At 43.0% G+C, this 19813-nt stretch overlaps 1 protein-coding gene across 5 annotated transcripts in view; it reads left to right on the forward strand.

Moving 5' to 3' along the window:
- Nucleotides 1-19813, forward strand: part of DOCK11 (dedicator of cytokinesis 11) — a 180605-nt gene that overhangs the window by 27031 nt on the left and 133761 nt on the right. For all 5 annotated transcript variants that reach the window (XM_023633785.2, XM_023633787.2, XM_023633788.2 and 2 more), the window contains exons 2-4: nucleotides 18514-18630; nucleotides 18714-18803; nucleotides 19220-19302. In XM_023633785.2, the coding sequence (XP_023489553.1) occupies nucleotides 18514-18630; nucleotides 18714-18803; nucleotides 19220-19302 (290 nt within the window). The remainder of the gene's footprint in view (nucleotides 1-18513; nucleotides 18631-18713; nucleotides 18804-19219; nucleotides 19303-19813) is intronic.

The raw sequence follows: 19813 nt of genomic DNA on the forward strand, positions 1-19813 counted from the left end.
AAATCTTGCATGTTTTCATTTGACCTTGTTTACCTTCAACTACTCTCCCCTTGTCAGTAAAAATGACCGTCACTTTGGGGCAGGCTAGTGGCGTAGCAGTTAGATTCGTGCTCTCTGCTTTGGTGGCCCAGGGTTTATGGGTTCTGATCCCTGGTGTGAACGTGCACACTGCATATCAAGCCATGCTGTGGCAGCGTCCCACGTATAAAACAGGAAGATGGGCACAGATGTTAGCTCAGGGCCAGTTTTCCTCAAGTAAAAAGAGGAGGATTGGTGGCAGATGTTAGCTCAGGGCTAATCTTCCTCACCAAAAAAAAAGAAAGAAAGAAAGAAAGAAAAAGTCACTTTCTACCACTTCCTGTGTGGGTGGTACAATAGTGCCTACTTATTCCCTGGTGAAATTTCAATGCCTTAAACAATCCAAAAAGAGAAAAGAAATAAAAAAGGCCTCTGAGTTGTGGAAAACATAGCCCCATGGCAGGCATTCTATTGTAGCGCCTTTCCTTGGCAGTGCAATGGTTCTCAGGCCATGACCACATTGTGGGAGCAGCTGCTGGCAAGTGCGGAGGGACCCAGGGTAAGCAGGTCCGGCTTCCAGCTACAGTTTTATGAAAAGTGTATAAAAGGGCTTTAATGTCTTCAGTAGTTCTTGTGCTACACACGGAGCCCTGGAGCAGCATCGCGTTTAGCTGTCGGTTCAAGTCCTTGTTATGCCTGGCATGGCTCATGCCTTAAGAAACAGTGAGGGCTCTTGTCTCTTGCCTCCACTCTCAGCTGTTCTGTCCACCGACTGCCCCCAGGGACTTCTGAAAGGAGCTCTGACCAGGGCTCCCTCAGGGAGAGAAAGATGCTGAGGCATTGCAAGGGGGTGCCTCTGCCCGTTTGCCTGAGGACCACCTTGCTTGCAGCCTGAAAGCCGCTGCTCACGGGTTGTGGAGTTTGCAAGAAAGCAAGCGAGCATCTGACCTGGCCGGCGGCTGTGGCTACTACAGTAGATGCCAGTGTGATCCGGAGTTCTGGGAAACTCTTGCTGGGCTATGCCTGGATTGCTCCCTACAGTAACCTGCCAATGGTCAAAGGAAAGAGGAGAAGCTCATGGTTTAGCAAGGGCTGGGGCGACTGCTACAGAAAGTTCCTAAGCATTTCACTGCGCTCTGCCTTGAATGCTGGAAGGAAGTTTATTTGCTTTCCTGCTTGAAAATGGGATGTTATTTAAATGTGGGATAAGAATTGAATTGGAGAGAGTGGACTTAAATGGCAAGGAATCCTCTGCCTATATATATTTAAAACAGAGAAGCAGTAATCCTGTTTTGCCAGAATTATCTTTTGTGAAATCTGTAAGCAGTGGCGGTGGAGTGATTACACTGCTCTTCCTCCTTAAACACAGAGCAATTCCACATGCCAACAAGTGCTGTCCTTGGGATGGTCACCACCATAGGAGGCCACACAGTTACTCCCTCATGTCATTGCTCAAAACACAGGGAATTTCTCCCAGCATGAGTTTATGAATCATTTGAGATGACCAGGGCCTTTACTAGAGTCCCATCTCATATGTATTTCTTTTCTTTTCTTTCTTTATTTTTTTCTGGTTTTTCTCCCCAAATACCCCCAGTGCATCGTTGTGTATTTTAGTTGTGGTTCCTTCTAGTTGTGCTATGTGGGACGCCGCCTCAACGTGGCCTGATGAGCGCGGTGCCCTGTCCGCGCCCAGGATCCGAACCAGCAAAACCCTGGGCCGCTGAAGCAGAGCGCGTGAACCTAACCACTTGACCACGGGACCGGCCCCCCATATGTATTTATTTTGATCATGTATGTATTTTTATCATTAGATGAGAGTCTGCATTTTGGTAATAAAGGAAAACTATCATTTAAAAAAACCCTGCCTTCTAATGGTTTAATTGTGTTTCTCTTAAGACTATAATGACATCATTGTTGCCATCTGTCTGCTTTTTTAATCCAGTTGATATAGGTCCAGTCATTTTAAGCTGAAAGGTTCTCTTTCTTAGGCTGGGGCTTCACAGCGCCTGTTGAAAAGCCCTCGAGTTTTTTTTTTTATTTTTTAATTTTTTTTTCCCTTTTCTCCCCAAAGCCCCCCGGTACATAGTTGTATATTCTTTGTTGTGGGTCCTTCTAGTTGTGGCATGTGGGACGCTGCCTCAGCGTGGTTTGATGAGCAGTGTTATGTCTGCGCCCAGGATTCGAACCAACGAAACACTGGCCCGCCTGCAGTGGAGCGGGCAAACTTAACCACTCCGCCACAGGGCCAGCCCCAAAAAAGCCCTCGAATTTTTAATGCCTTGTGGGAGAACGTTACCTCTGACCTTTGGAGTAGTAGGCCATGCACACATTGGGTGCTCAAGAAATACTCATTGGTGGGTGTGTCTTAGAAATCAAAGAGATTTTTGAACACTAGTCCCAAATTCTTTATATGCTGAAGTTTCTCTTACGTTATTTGGAACACTGTAACTATCATATTAACAGTATGAATAATTTTGAAGAAAAAAATAGAAAAAAGATGGAGGAACATCAAAATAGTAACAGTGGTCATGTATGGATGGTAGGATTCTAAGTGACTTTTATTTTCTTTGTATTTTTGGATTAAAAATTCTTCATTGAACATGTATTGCTTTCGTAATTACACAAACCAATAAATTTTATATAAAAATAATGCAACCTGTTTATATGAAGCTAGTAAGATAGTAGATCTTAGCCTTCCTTGGGTCACACATTCCTTTGAGATTCTGGAAAGCTCTGGAGCCTTTTCCTAGAAAGATGTTCATCCGGCATTTTCTATATAATTTCAGAGTTTCATGTCCCATGTAACCCGTCCAAGGATCACTTAAGACCCCAGATTAGGAGCCACTTTAGGGATGGAGAAAGCGGCACCCAAAAAGGGGTTGGCTGCCAAATAAATGTGGAAGGATGTGGAGTTCTATGTGTGTTGTTAACATCAGTGTGGAGGCGTCGGATTCAGTGGTGCAGCTCTCGCATTAGGCTCTGCAAATCAATCAGGACGCCTTTGTAAGAGGGAGGGGATTTTCCATTTGTGAAACCTAAAGTGTGTTGTTCTGTCGGCCCCTGCACAGGGAGCTAATGAGGAGTGAGTAAAAGCCCTGAGGGTGGGACTGGGAGCCCAGCTGAGCCAGAGTTCAGATCTGTGTAAATGAAGCACCGCCCACCCCCCCAGCACCCAGTCAGGATTTTTCTAGCAGCAGCAAAGAAAAGCAAGCAGAGGGGTTGATCCAGGGCTGGGGAGTGGCTGTGGATGTGGTTCAGAATGACAAGGGTTTAGTGAGAGAGCTATTGGCCATGGGGTCCAGGTTGAATTGAAAATGAAAGCAACACAGGAATGCGCTGCCATATTGAAAGAGTGGGCAAGGGTTGTGTTAGTCTAGTTGGAGAATGTACTGGGGAGAAGGAAAGGCAGTTTGTCATTATGACAGTGCTTCAGTCACAAGCTAAATGTAGAGGCAAGGTTGTTCTAAGTCGAAGGTCTCACGGTGGTATTTGCAGGGGATGAGGGTTACATTGCAAAATGAGGATGCTTAGATAAGGGTGTGGGGGAGTGCCTTCTGGCTAGTGCTTCTGGGCACGTGTGACACGCATGCCCTCTGGATTACTTTTATGGAGAAAGCAAGAAAATGCACCTGTGTGCACATTCAGCACATAGAGTAAATGTGAGCTAAAGGGAGGGAGGGATGGAGAGAGAGGTTGTTTAGGAGGAAGTTTGGCAACAGGAAAACTATTACCAGCCCCAGTGGAGATTTACTTGAGTCATTAACTTTCTCTCAGGTTAATTTAAATGCCCCACCAACACGATTTTGTACCTCCTGACACTTTACATTTCTTCGTGTAGGTGTGCCTGGTTTTATGAGAATTTCATATATGACATTGTGAATTTACCGAAAGAGAAATTAATGGGGGATGATTCATGTTATTAAAGTGTTCAATAGCAGGGTTCCTTTGGACAGCTAGCCGGATGTGTGTATTTCAGTGAGTATTTTGTAGATTGTGGCTATCTTGAAAAACTGCAAGAAGCGGAAAATCTTAATGTGGAGGGTTAGAAAGATATTGACAACGGATTTGTAGTTCCCTCAGTCATTCAAGATATCGTTTGAGGGAGCTGAGGACAGAGCAGTGAAGAAGACAACAACTCTGCAATCACAGAGGTTTCATTCTAGTGAGGGGAGAGACAGAAAAGGAAATGGACAGGCACTAGGATGGGGAAGGAAGGACAGGTCCTCGCTCTGGGTTTGAGGAGGTGGGTAGCACTGGGTAGGAGGGAGTGGCCATTTGTACCTTGGAGTCTTGGGTGGGGTTGTGGGGAGAACTAGGCAGAGAGGTCAGGATCACCAAAATGGGATAACATGCCCCATTAGGAGATGTGCCCACCGTGGTTGGAGGGCTAGGCTGGAGGCCAGATCACAACGCAACTTAAAAGCCTTGCTAAGGAGGCTGGCCATTTGGCATAGTGGTTAAGTTTGCGTGCTCTGCTCTGGTGGCCCGAGGTTCGTGGGCTCCCATCCGGGGCGCGGACCTACACTGCTCGCCAGGCCATGCTGTGGCAGCGTCCCACATACAATGGTGAAAGATTGACACAGATGTTAGCTCAGGGCCAATCTTACACACACACACACACACACACAAACACACTTACAAAAAGTACCAAAAAAAAAAAGCCTTAACAGTTTGAGCTTTTTTCTACAGGCCATGGTGAGCCATTGAAGGGGTTTAAACAGAAGAATACTGTGATCCAACTTGTGTTTCATCAAAAGTTTAACCATTTTGGATCATATTAGCCATTGAAAAGGTGTTGGGAACAAATCCAGTGCAGATTGGCAGCTGATCTTTTCCAAATGAAATGTTCAGGCTAATTTCATCTCTCATACAAGGAAGATGTGAGCGTTTTTTTCTTCTCTCTTTTAAAGAAAGGCTCTTCACATTAACAGAGCTCTCACTTTATTTCCCTCAATAGTTTTGTATCCAACTGTAATGAGTAGTTTTCCATAATTCAGTGTATTGCTCTTGGAAAATGTAGACAATGAAGCAAATTTTCAGCCTATGCTGTCATTTTATGGATTAATTTCCATTAGCGCTGACCTCCTGGCTTTCAGTGCATAAATATGAGTAAAACATCTGTTCATGTCATTCCCCTGCTTAAAAACCTCTGCTGGCTCCCCATCGCCTGCACTAGGAAGCAGTCCAAACTCATTGCCTTGGCATACATGGCCCTCCATAAACGTGCCTTTTTTCCGGCTCATCTTGGCCATTTCTCCCTATACTGTATGTCCTCAGACTTGCTGAACTCATGCTTTTATGCCAACATGTTCTTACTTATGCTTCCTTCTTTGCCTGCAATGCCTTTATTCACCTTGCCTGCCATGGGCGTTTCTATTCAGTCCTTCGAGGCTCAGCTCACATGTTATCTGCTCTCTGAGCCTCCTTTGTCAGAGGAATTAATCTCTCCCTGACTTGCATCCCCACAGCAGTCTCTATGTCCTATGTCCTGGCCCCATCGTATTGTAACTTCCTGTTGAGGGATCTGTCACTCCCTCAAGCCCGTGAGTTTGTGAAGGGCAGGGCCTATATCTTGCCATCTTTGTTTTCTCAGCTTTGTAGCCCATGCCAGGCACATGATCGATGCTCAGTGACTGTTTGGAACTAAGCTGTGTGTTTTGTCTTTCTGTTTATAAAAGCTCCAGCAGGGCCCTCAGGGAATGACATGGCAGCAAGCCTCACTTTTGTAGCAGGCCGGTCAGTGGCATCCCTGGCTACAGTGTAGGGTCCTCAGACGTTGACGCCTAACCATTCTAGTGAGGAGCAGTGTGGTTTCTGTACTGGGAACTCATCTCATACTAAATACTGGGTGGATTTTTTAGATAGAAGGAAGTGAAACCGGGTAGGTTATTTACTTATTTTTTCTCTTTTAGTTTTCTTAATAGCTTTGTTGAGCTATAATTCACATACCATACAACTCACCCATTTAAAGTGTATATTTCAGTGGTTTTTAGTATATTCACAGATATCTACAACCATTACCACAATCAATTTTAGAAAAGTTTTTTTCCCTGCTTTTTTCTCCCCAAAGACCCCTGGTACATAGTTGTGTGTGTGTTTTTTTTTTTTAAAGATTGGCACCTGAGCTAACAACTGTTGCCAATCTTTTTTTTTTTCCTGCTTTTTCTCCCCAAATCCCCCCAGTATTTAGTTGAATATTTTTTTTAGATGTGCTTCTTCTAGTTGTGGCACATGGGACGCTGCCTCAACATGGCCTGATGAGCGGTGCCATGTCCTCGCCCAGGATCCGAACCCTGGGCCGCCGAAGCAGAGCGCGAGAGGCCAAGGCAGTCCCCAAACTCTTAATTCTTTTCAGTGTGGTACATGTAAGAACTTTCTCCCATAACAAGCAAGAATTTGTTTGTTTGTTTTTGAGGAAGATTAGCCCTGAGCTAATATGCGCTGCCAATCCTCCTCTTTTTGCTGAAGAAGACTGGCCCTGAGCTAACATCCGTGCTCATCTTCCTCTTTTAGAACAGTTATATCACATCAAGGTTATTAAGACATTCAAAAAGCCTTTTATAGGAGTCAAGCCCTAAGACTCTTCTTTCAAATGGTATGTCTGGTGCTGGAGGGTTTGTCATAGGGAGGGAATTGGCTTAAAGATCCTTAAAGAAGGAACCAGAGATTATAAATAGGGCAGGCATTTCATTTCAAGAAGAAGATGTATTAAAAAGCTGAATAGCCAAGGGATGGTTACCAAGGGATGCTGGTCTGATTTAACATCCTTTCCCAAGAATATAGAAAGGCAAGCCGTGGTAGCTGTACCCCAGTGAGATCCCCTAAAGCTGGATAATAGGGACAGGAAAGTGAGAGATGAGTTTCTGGATGAACAAGAGCTGGGGAAATAATTGGAACTTATTAATCGGAAAGTTAGGTTCTGAGCTTGATTACACTCGGCTAAAGCAACATGAGAGTGACTGTAGACTGGACACTGAGGACAGTCTGTTTAGGGTGTGTTAGGGCCAACAGGACAGTAAGATGTGGAGCATGATCAGGGAGGGCCTTGGCAACCATCCTGCCTCCTGCCTCACCTCACCAGAAGACACAGCCAGCTCAGGGAGGTGGCCTGTTTCCTCACGAGTAGGTAGATGGATAAACACGGATCGGGGTACCATATACTGGAATATGTTACCAAGAAGTGGGGCATCTCCTGATACTGCAAAGAGGTAACCTTAAGAAAAGTCAAAGGAGCTGTCACTTGACTTGCTTTAAATAGCTTTTAGAATATATTATCTCATGAAGTGGTGATAGACTGTGTCGAGGAAGCGGGAGAATCCCCCCCCTCCCCCCCCCCGCTTTTCCTTAGGGTTCTCATGGCTGGTCAAATAATCAAAGAGGCAGGTTAGCAAGAGAAAATCAAACAAAATTTAATAGCTTGTATACGTGGGAGAAACCCAGAGGAAACTGAGTAACCCACCCATCTGGCTGAGTCCACCTGTTTAAGTATCCTCAGCTACAGACAAGGAGGACATAGTGATCTGGGACTTCAAAGGGGAGGAAGACAATCTACATAGAGATGGAATGCAAATGTTTGTTAAACAGGTTTTGCTGGGCCCAAAAAATGGGATTGTTGGTGGTTTGTTGGTGTCTTTTTATCACACCTGTTTTACATCATACTATAGCTATCACCGATATGAGCTCCTTCCTGGAATGGGCCTTCTATGTTGGAGTCCTTTAGGCAGTTTGAGGGGGGCAAGGTCGGATGCTCTTCCTGAGTCTTTTGAGGCTTCATTGTCTTCAGCTCGAAATAGTCCGCATACCAGAGTGGCACACCTCGGGGCGGCCCACCCTCAGCCCCATGAGCTGCAAATGCTGGTAGGTTCAAAAAAGGCAGAGAGAATTTCAATTAATGGATAGATTCAATATTACTGATTATGGAAAATGAAAATATTTGTAGAAAGGTGCATTTTTGCCCCTGTCAAGGTTGATTTTCAAAATGGGGCCCATCAATTTTCTTTACTCCATTTGCAGGAGCAAATTCATGGGCTGAGTAGACTGATGTTCAGATCTAGTGTGGAAAATGATATGTGGCTGTTTTATAGATGACTGAGCTTTTGTACCTAAATAGGCTTGTATTGCTGTGTTCAAGGGACACAAACAGGACCTTTAGGCTTTTATGTTGCCAGTGAATGTCCATAATTTAGCTGGCGAAATTCGCATACCTCTAGAACATCAGTGTACTTTAATTTACATTTTGTCCTGCTTAAGAATGCAAGGTATGTTACGGTTCTATTTATAAAACTCAGGAAAAAGTCAGTGAGATTTCTTTTTTTGTTATTACAAGTTTACAGTGGGCACCGAGATCCAAGGCAGATTATAAATTCGTTGGTGGGCACAGAATGAGTACAGTCTGATTGCTCCATGCATGAATGAATTATCTGCAATAATTTTGTATGTCTATGAAGAAAGAAAGCCGTTATGTATAACCAAGGTGCATTTTTTCCTTTTTGTCAATAATGGTTTGCTAAAGAATAGAAACAATGTTCTTTTAGTTTTCAAAGGGTGCTTTGCCATTCTCTTAATTTATTCAAGCCTTTCTTTTCATTTTGAGCTCTTTTTGTCTTATCTATGAGTCATTTAAATGATTATTAGCACAAAGTCAGCACAAAAGGTCAGGAGTGATTGAATTCAAATCAATTTTCCTACCTGACAGCCAGCATATTGAGTAAGGTTATAATTATTGGTTAAAATGAAATTTTGGGGTATAGAGGAGGTCATTGAAATTCTACTTATTCATTTCTAGATCATCTAGATTATTTGCATAGTATTTGAGTTTGCTGTAATGCAAAACACTTGTTCACTGAGTTCGAACTAATCGTATAGTATGTGTACAGACTTGTTTATTTGGTGATTTAAAACTAATAGAAATTTTTGGTAGGTTTTTAAAAGGAGTTCTTGAATTTATAAAGCTAGCTAAATAGAATTGGAAAAAGGGAATAATTTGGCATTTAAAAAAATTTCCTTCCTACGTGAAAACTCTAAAGAGGAAAAAAAAGTTTTATTTTTCCTCAGTGTTTCCATGTTGGATTTAAATACCTTCAAAATCTCATTTTGCTGATTCTTAGAAGAGTAAATGGTTCCTGTATGAAAGCTGGGATCTGACAGTTCATTGTGAGAGTTAGCGATGACTTGTCCCTCTTGCCTGTGTTCTGCCATTTTGGCTTGGAAAATGGACATGTAAGGTCAGTCTCTTTGTGTTATTCAGCCTGTTATCCCTCAGGAAATGCAAAAGCTTCTGGCTTTGTAGTTCTCACGGCTCTCTCCTTGGTTCTGTGGAGGATACTGAGATGAATTAGACACGGTCCCTGGACAATATCTTACTTTTTTTTTTGTAATTTGATTCTTACCCTCTTGAGGATGAATCTGCCAACTCCTTTCCCCAAAGTAAAAGACCTAAGGTGCTAATCCCCACTCATTGATGGCAAATGCTAAATTGGAAGCAACAGCTTAGAAATGCAAAACTCCTTATCCAATTACATTACAAGCCCTCTAAGCCAGTCATGCTCAGCATCATCAGGGGATGAGAAGGCAAGATCTCACTTTGGTAAAAATGATAGTGTAGTTTGGGTAAGCGTTAGCAGATCTTAAAATGCAAAGCCCTTGTAAGGAAATAAAACGTGGTAGGAGCGAGGGTGGGGAAATGTTTTGTTTTTGTTAAGTTCAGTGCACATATGTTTATTGTGATTACAGCACTGGCTCTGGAGTCTATCAGATATAGGTTTGAATCCTGTCTCACTAATGTGTGACACTGGACCTTCCTGAGCCTCAATTTCCTCATCTGTAAAATGGGCATAACAAAAGACCCTCCCTTGCAGGGAGGGTTTTGGAAAGAATCGATGAGATAATAGATATAAAACGCTTGACTTGGTATATAGTAAATGCTCAATGTAAGGGGTGGAGAAAGTATAGGCACTGTTTCCTCCTCTACGTGTTTAGGATCCTGCTAAGGAGACTAATAAGGAAACCACTCACACGGCAGTTCCGTGCTGTATGTGAGTAAATGCCACAGTGGTTGGGAAAGACAGTAAGGGTTGTTGGTGAGAGAGGTTGGCGGTCGGGCTGTCAGGAATAACGGGAGCCAAGTGTGGATTAGGAAGAAGCATGATCCAATGGTCTCATGAAAAATATGATTTTTCCCCTTAGTTGTTTGCTGTAAGAAAGGTCAGTGTCTTGAATGCAATTTGTATCTGGGTTTTTGTGCCAAGATTTGTCCTGGAAAACAATCTTTGTTAAAATATGTTCATGTCTGTTTTGCCAAGTTGCGTTGTACTAGCTGAAAAGATGGCCTTCCCTCCCCTCGCCTCATCATCAGATTATATTAATTCAAAGCTTCTTCAGGACTTGGAGTTCCTGTTGGAAAAGAGGGAGAGAAATGAGCTGGTACAAGATAATTGTATGATTTAGAATAGACAAGGTCAATAACAAAGTCAAATATTCCTTGTATCTGTGTTGCCATACTGTGTAGGGTCCCCCACTAGAAATCTCTAGTCCACAGTGGTGATGTTTCTTACTTCTGTTAGTCACAGCACAACTTTTTTTTTTTTTAAAAAGATTGGCACCTAGGCTAACGTCTATTGCCAATCTTTTTTTTGTTTTTTTTTCTTCTCCTCCAAGCCCCCCAGTACATAGTTGTATATTCTAGTTGTGGGTCCTTCTAGTTCTGCTACGTGGGACGCCGCCTCAGTGTGGCTTGACGAGTGGGGCCATGTCCGTGCCCAGGATCAGAACCAGTGAAACCCTGGGCCGCCGAAGCAGAGCGTGAAAACTTAACTACTTGGCCACGGGGCCGGCCCCTACAGCACAACTTTTACTGCTCCTCATGCTCATGCACCACTCTCGACAGTTACCTAGTCTCTGATCTTACAGAATTTATCAACAGACGAAAAAGAAAGATAAGATGAAATGATCAGAGGCCGCATATACCCATACAGGGAAATTCTTCTGTTGGCTATAAGTGGGAATAGATGGGCTCACACACTTTAGCGCAGAAACACTTGTGCAGTTGCTCTGTTGAAGAAGATGGGGCTGTCAGAGGGTATGACAGATGCGCTGAAGCCACGTGGGGCTTTAAGTTACAACAGCTTCTGTGATCAACTGGAAGGGCTGGGGTTTGTCCCCCTCCCTCACTAGCCTGTGAGCTTGTCAAGGGCAGGGGCTGGTTCTTTCTCATCTCTGCCATGCCTGGGGCTAGCACAGGGCATGGACCTTAGACTTGCTAATGTGCCATACAGGAAACTCGCTTTCTTTTCTGCATTGCCGGAAATTGTGTGCCCCCAGTGACCGTTTGGAGTGCAAAGTGTTATTTTAAGATATTCTCTGTGGAGAAAGCACTCCAAACTCTGGGACAATGTCTGACACAGAAGGGGAGCTGAAGGCCCGGGGGTTCTGGAGAAATTCCCGAGGGAGGGAGAGGGAGGAATGATGGGAAGGAGAGGCTCTGCAGGAGCCCCCACTTTTTGAGTGTTACTTCTTTGCTAAGATTGTTATTTTCAATAAAAATATGTTCAGATGCCATTGAAACTGTAGTCTGATCGCAATACTGCAAAAACCAGCTCAGCTAACTTTTGGGCTAAATTATTCTCTTTTTTAGACCAGTTGTTGCTGTGCTCCTTGCACCAAAACTTAATTTGGAGAGTGAGCTGGTAGTGGTGGTGGTGCAGGGAGGGTTTTGGATTGGGCCTGGGCCCCAATGCTGAGCTCTCTGCCTGCTTCTGCGCTCCCTCCCAGTGCGCTATAGGAGGGATTCTGTGAAGCCAGGGTTCGCTTTAGATTTGCAGAAGAGACATTCTTAGAATTCTTAAGGAGAACTGGTTTCTAAAGTAAAAGATTTACCAGTAAACTAATGACCCTTGGTATAATATCTAAGCAGAAGTAACCCAGGCTGATTTTGCATTGTTGACGGAGAAATATTACGCAATTATTACTGCTTTTTAAATGAAATTGAAATGATATGGTTAGGTTTCTAATGATAGCGTAAATAGGCTTGCTAGTAATGTGTGCTTTTAAATACATCTGTGGTTGGATGATTGAATATATACACGCGTTATATATTTACATATTTATTTTAAGATTACAAGCTTGGTTTTATAGTTATACATATATAGTCAGGATGATGAAAGGTCGGTCATCCTGTACAGTGGATGTGCAGGAACCATCACAAGGGGCCGGCCCAGTGGCACAGCGGTTAAGTGCGCACGTTCCGCTTCAGCAGCCCAGGGTTCCCTGGTTCGGATCCTGGCTGCGGATGTGGCAGCGCTTGGCAAAAGCCATGCTGTGGTAGGCGTCCCACATATAATGTAGAGGAAGATGGGCACGATGTTAACTCAGGACCAGTCCTCCTCAGCAAAAAGAGGAGGATTGGCAGCAGTTAGCTCAGGGGCTAATCTTCCTCAAAAAGAAAAAAAAGGAACCATCACAAAATCGTAAAGTCTAAGTATTGGATGCTGTTAGTGACTCTCACTTGGGATCCATTGTTTCCTGTCTTTGGACCAAGAAGCAGACTGTGACCGAATCTGTACTGATGAGTTTCTTTTTTCAATCTCTGTCCTTTAACTCTATGTCAGAAATCAGAGGGGCCGGCCCCATGGAGTGGTTAAGTGTGCGTGCTCCGCTTCGGTGGCCCAGGGTTTCGCTGGTTCTGATCCTGGGTGCGGACGTGGCACCGCTCATCAAGCCACGCTGAGGTGGCGTCCCACATAGCACAACCAGAAGGACCCGCAACTAAAAATACACAGCTGTGTACCGGGGGGCTTTGGGGAGAAAAAGGAAAAATAAAATTAAAAAAAAAAATCAGAAAGTTCTCTCAATTTGTGGAATCATGCATTTCTGCACAGTTTTAGAGTTTACCCGTGGAAGTCCTTTTAGATTTGGTCCTTAGTGGCCTGAGTAAGCCTGGTAGAATGCACTGTGTCCCAAACTGTGGTACAAAGATTGACATTTTAAAATTTTGTTTTACTAAAGATTAGGAAAATACTGAGTTGTTTTCTTTTGTGGGGGTCATATAAAGCTTACTGTTTCGGCAAATGTATTTCAATGAAGAAGAGATTTGATTGGAAGAAAAATATGAAGTATATGACAGTGCAGATGATGTGACCCGAATCTTGAAGACCGTATGTGAATGAGTCAAGTTTGGGAAACCTTGGTGGGAAAATAGAAAGGATCAGGAGTTGGAAGACCTGGATTTGAATTCTGGTTCTGCTACTAGGTGTAGATGGCTGATCTTAAACCTCTGAGCCAGGTTCTCCATGTTTAAGGTTGATATGGTAGTACTTTCCTTGTCTACTGGAGAGGTTTTGGTAAGAAACGGGTAGAATGTCTATGACAGTGTTTTCTTAAGACTGCAAAGTGATCTTCAAGTGAAACAATGAAAAAATACTAATAATATTACTAGCAAGTTATTTCAAGAGAGCTCAGGAGTCAGTGAATGAGAACTTTCAAAGGCAAACCATTTTTTTTTCTAGAGGGTGAAAACAGAGAAGGTTCCAAATGTAGGCTCACGGTTTTCCTGTCACTACTTAGGAAGAGAAGACTAAAACATATGCTTGCTTCTCTCTAGAGTGTGTAAATGCTTTTGCCTTTTACTGAGCACCGCTACATAGCCACCGAGAAGTACACGGTGCGACCTTGCTATTCCTCGAATGTTTATAAAGTGCCATTTATTATAACACAGTTTTCTTGAGTTATGAAAAAGGACCTTTTCAGGCCAATCAGTGCACAAACTGGCAGGAAGGAAAAATTAAAAACTTGAGAGAAAAACCCTTTTTGTGTGTGATAGAAGCCTTATTAAGGGTAACTCTTTAAGTCTAAAAATAAAATGATAAAGCCAAATAGGAAGGTTAGACAAGGGATATGTTCTAGACTGCAGGGCAGGGCCACCATTAAACCACGATGGTTCTAAGAGTCAAAGGTTCTCCTTGTCTCTGATGCCAACAGAGTTATAACTGAATCCTAATGGAAGGGAAATGTGAGGTGTGGTTCTTTGGGGCTGGCTCCTACTGTAGCCTCTCTCTTCCACTTCCAGTTTGAATTGTGCTGTTACTGCCTGGGAGAGGGGTGGAGAAAAAAATGTGGGTTGGAGGCAGCTGAGGGGTTGGAGGAGAGGCTGAGTTTCTCCTCTTTTTCTTCTTAAAGAGAGGAAGCCGGGGGCCGGCCCGTGGCGCAGCGGTTAAGTTCGCACGTTCCGCTTCTTGGCGGCCCGGGGTTCGCCGGTTCGGATCCCAGGTGCAGACATGGCACCGCTTGGCACACCATGCTGCGGTAGGCGTCCCACATAGAAAGTAGAGGAAGATGGGCACGATGTTAGCTCAGGGCCAGGCTTCCTCAGCAAAAAGAGGAGGACTGGCAGTAGTTAGCTCAGGGCTAATCTTGCTCAAAAAAAAAAAAAAAAAGAGAGAGAGGAAGCCTGATTCACAGGCCTACATCTTTTATTGGAGGAAGATTTATAGGACCAAGAATAGCCACCCTACCTTCTACTATTGTGCTACCCTTGACAAAGGAAGTAGGAGTGAAGACTCAGAATACTCAGTTTTGCATGAAAAGTGAAACCTTGTTTTCTATGACATGAATTTCTGGCCTTCAGAACACACGGGGAGCTGTAAGTTTCATTTTTAGAAGGCATACTCTGTACATTTAAACAAGTGATTCATTTTGACATATGCTTCTCCGTATTAATTTGACAACTACATTAGAAAGCTGAAGGGGGTTTTTTTCTTTTTCAAAGTTACTTGGGGTGGGTACTGGTGAAATTATTGTAGAGAGAGATTAACAGATGCTAATTCCACAGGTTAAACATTGAGATTTGAGGACTGTTTTCGCAATCTCTATTGGGAGGATAGTTGGCACCAAAAGCAAGACTTTGAAATTATTTTCAGTGTCTAAGGCTTGCCTTCTTCCCTGGGGCTTTATTCATCTAACTTCTCTGAGAAATTGACCCCAGACTCTGAGTGTTAGAGCTGGAAGCTGCAGTCACGGTTTTCTTTCACTTGGGGCCATGAAGACATGGTAGATATGGGACAAGGGGGTCACATTTTCCTATCAGAAAATCTCTTGGGTTCCCAAATAGAAATTTTTCTTCTATTTCAACTCATTTTGCACGAGTATTCACAGACATGATAGGGATGGTCTGCTTCATTTGATCTCCTGGGTCTACAAATCCAACTTTAAGACTTGAAATGAAGTTTGTCTTTGTTAGGATCTTTTTCCCCCCAGCTTTATTGAGGTATAATTGAAACATAAAAGTGTATCTATTTGGGGGCGTGGCTGAGTGGTTAGGTTCGCGCGCTCTGCTTCGGTGGCCCAGGGTTTCGCCGGTTCGGATCCTGGGCGCAGACGTGGTACTGCTCATCAGGCCATGCTGAGGCGGCATCCCACATGCCACAACTAGAAGGACCCACAACTTGAATACGCAACTATGTACTGGGAGGGCTTTGGGAGAAAAAGGAAAAATAAAATCTTTAAAAAAAAAGTGTATATATTTAAAGTGTAGAATGTGATGATTTAGTATATGTATACATTGTGAAACAATTACCACAATCAAGTTAATTAACACATCTATCACCTCACAGAGTTAACTTTTTTGGGGGGTGAGGGAGAATGCTTAAGATCTACTCTCCTAGCAAATTTCAAGCATACAATACAGTGTTATTAACTACAGTCACCATGCTGTACATTAGATCCCCAGAACTTACTCATCTTATAACTGAAAGTTTGTACCCTCCGACCAACATCTCCCTATTCTCCCCATCCTCTTGCCCCTGGCAACTATTCTTTTCCTTTAGAATCCACGCATAGGTGATACCATACAGTATTTGTCTTTCTCTGTCTAGCTTACTTCATTAGCATAATGCCCTCTGGCTCCATCCATGTTGTTGCAAATGGCAGGATTTCCTTCTTTCTCATGGCTGGATAACATTCCTTTCCATATATGTATACCACATTTTCTTTATTCAGCTGTAAACGGACACTTAGGTTGTTTCCATGTGTTGGCTGTTGTGAATAAGCTGCAGTGAACATGCAGTGAACATTTGGATACTCACAAGTGGGATTGCTGGATCATATAGTAGTTCTAGTTTTAATTTCTTGAGGAACCTCCATACTGTTTTTGTTAGGATCTTTCAGACTTTTTGAACATTGATTCTCATTGGTTAGAGCCGTGTACTCTAATCTTTCTAAGTAATCGTGTAGAGGAAACTCTGAGATGCCCCTCAGATATGGAACTGTGCTCTAGCTGTGACCTATTGTGAACTGTGTATAAAAACCTTTCTCAGGGCTGGCCTGTGGCCGAGTGGTTAAGTTTGCGTGCTCTGCTTTGGCGGCCCAGGTTTTCTCTGGTTCGGATCCTGGGCGTGGACCTAGCACCACTCATGAGGCGATGCTGAGGTGGCGTCCCACATGCCACAACTATAAGGACCCACAACTAAAATATATAACTATGTACTGGGGGGCTTTGGAGAGAAGAGGGAAAAATAAAAAAAAAATGTCTATAAAAACTGTTCTCAAAAGATTGTGTGGATACAGTGTACTGGGGACTGCCTTAGATACTATGTACACAGATATAAATATGATCCTGTCGGAGAAGTGGGAGAATTCCCCCCACCGCTTTTCCTTAAGGTTCTCATGGCTGGTCAAATAATCAAAGAGGCAGGTTAGCAAGAGAAAATCAAACAAAATTTAATAGCATGTGTACATGGGAGAAACCCAGAGGAAACTGAGTAACCCAACCCTCTGGCTGAGTCCACCTGTTTAAGTATCCTCAGCTACAGACAAGGAGGACATAGTGATCTGGGACTTCAAAGGGGAGGAAGACAATCTACATAGAGATGGAATGCAAATGTTTGTTAAACAGGTTTTGCTGGGCCCAAAAAATGGGATTGTTGGTGGTTTGTTGGTGTCCTTTTATCACACCTGTTTTACATCATACTGTAGCTATCACCGATATGAGCTCCTTCCTGGAACAGGCCTTCTATGTTAGAGTCCTTTAGGCAGTTTGAGGGGGGCAAGGTCGGATGCTCTTCCTGAGTCTTTTGAGGCTTCGTTGTCTTCAGCTCGAAATAGTCTGCAGACCAGAGTGGCACCTCTTGGGGCGGCCTGCCCTCAACCCCATCAATCCCTATTCCAGTATGATACTGTTTCAATATATGTTAACTTCATCCATTATGATATTAAGTTTTAACAGCTCTTAAATTCAAGCTTTCTTTACAGTTTTTATTAGAAAATGTTTAAGAAAAATAATTTTATTGAAGTAAAACATATTCTTAGAAATCTCTAATATATACTCACCTTGGTTTCGAATAGTGTGTTGTTACATGGCTCTGGTTGCATCTGGATATCTCAAAGTTCATTCAACAATTAATGATTGGGCGTCTGCCATGTGCCAGGTACCATTCTAGGTGCTGGGGTTCTAGCAGTAAACAAATAAAGGAAAATCCTTGCCCTTAAGTAGGCAGAGGGGTCACATCGATGGTGTATCAGATCATGGTGAGTTCAGTACAGGAAAAGATGACAGGAAGATAGGTGAGGGGTTCCTATTCCAAGTTCAGTACCTTGCACATTGGTATCTTCGTGTATTTCTGAGGGGAGGAGAGTCTGCATGAGGTGGAAAGCACAGAGCCTTTGTAATCACAGACCCAGGCTGGAATTCGAGCTCGGAAGGTGGGCAAGTAACTTAACCTGAATTGAGTCCAGGATTTCTTGATCTGTAAAATGGGGACAAAGATTAAGCCTATTTTATCAGGTTCTTGTGAGTATTACATGAGAAAATGTAGACAAAGCACTTGGCCTGGTACCTGGCGTATAGAAAGGGCTCAGTAAATGCTAACTATTATTACTCTTATCATATCCTGGATTTCTCAGAGTCACTGACCCTGCTCCTTGTAACCTTAGCCTCTGGCTGGGGCCCTATTATCAGTGGTCAGGTCGCCTGGAAGTCCGACAGGGATCCACTGACTTTGCCACCTGGAACCTCACCTTTTCATGCCCTGTCCGCTGGATCAAGCATCTCCAGTACTCGCGCTTGCCCCAGCTATGCCAGAAATTGATACATCCTTTGGAGAGCGTGCCTGGGAACAGAGTAGGCATGTGAATGTTGATACTTTCTCTCCTTCAGTCACCTAGTGAATAGCGCATATTTGGTAAATATCAACTGACAGGCTTCCAAATATACCACTTTTTGTTTTCTCTTAAATTCAAATTTTTGGAAGGCATCTGGATAGGCAGAGTACAGTGCTGTCTCTCCAGAACTCTTGTTTGTAGCGGAGAGGTCTGTGTGTGTACGTATGTGTTTGATGTGTGTGTCTAGTTATAGAGAATGTTTCTCTTGTCAAAGTGTCTCCTTTTAAGTGGTTATCATCATCAATAATCCCCTTCTTTTGTGAAATAATGTATCTGTAGCACATAGAGAAGAGCTTATCTCTTGTGAGTTTGACCACATTAACATTCTTTTTGTCTCTTATTAAGGAAAAGACCAAAGTTGTTGAGCCCTTGGACTATGAGAATGTTATCACTCAAAGAAAAACCCAGATTTACAGTGACCCCCTCAGAGACCTGCTTATGTTTCCAATGGAAGATATATCTGTGAGTTCACAAGCTCTTCTTTAAAGAAAAAGCCTGCATTTTCCAAGCCAGTTCTTATAGCAAGAATGTTCTTTGTCTTCTAGATCTCAGTAATAAGTCGTCAGCGCAGAACGGTGCAGTCCACTGTACCCGAAGATGGTGAGAAAAGGGCCCAGAGTTTGTTTGTCAAAGAGGTGAGAGGCTCAAAGCCCACAGAAGAACATTCATCATATATTTAAAATATTCTTCCTTTAGTGTAAATGGAAAATAAATTATAACTTAACTGAGCTACATAACAAGTCTATATGATGCGATATAGAGGATACAGCTTAAATACTTTTTCACAAGTAGTGTGTGTTCTGAGTCTTTTTTTTGTATTTGAATACTCTTTGAACTTGGACTCAGGGTGTTCAAGAGAGCACACAAATTGGGATTTATTACCACCGGTTGGTTTAGGAAGACATAGTGAATCCCCAAAGGAAGATTCTAGTACCAGCAATCCCCAAGTGATTTTTTAAAAGTCTGTCGGCTTATTACCAGACTTTTAAAAAAAGTGGATGTATACGTACTTTTCCTGCCTTTCAAATGAAAGATTCCCATTTTCTTTCAGTGTATCAAAACCTACAGCACAGACTGGCATGTGGTCAACTACAAGTACGAAGACTTCTCTGGGGACTTCCGCATGTTGCCGTGGTGAGTTTGGAATTCAAGGGAACCTTCAGGAGGAGAGGTATTAAACGTTTTACCTTTTTAAAACCACTTGTGAAACTTTTTATTTATGATTTATAATAAAGCAAAGCCTCACACAACCAGCATGTTTGGTAAGTGTATCTTGGGTAATTGAATATGTTTTGACTTTGCTCATTGAAATTTTTTCCAAAATGTTTGAGTTTACTTTTTGGCTTTGGATCATCCATATTGACCATGAAATCATCTTTATTTGATTCTGGATAATGTAGTGAGCATTTTCCAGTGGTGTCAGTGAAAAAGCTAGAAGGTATTTGGTTCAGTTTGATGACCCCAGACATCCCTTGACCAAAGTGCATCTCTTTCAGTTGAGTTGAACGACTGTTGTGGGCACACTGACCCAGGAGCCAGACTGTCGGGGTTCAAATCTTGTTTCTGCCACTTACTAGCTGGATGACCTTGGGCCTGTCACTCAGTCTGTTTGAGCCCTCACTTTTCTCATCCATGATACTGCTAA

This window comes from Equus caballus, chromosome X, assembly GCF_041296265.1.
Source record: "Equus caballus isolate H_3958 breed thoroughbred chromosome X, TB-T2T, whole genome shotgun sequence".
In the NCBI taxonomy this organism is placed as follows: Eukaryota; Metazoa; Chordata; class Mammalia; order Perissodactyla; family Equidae; genus Equus; species Equus caballus.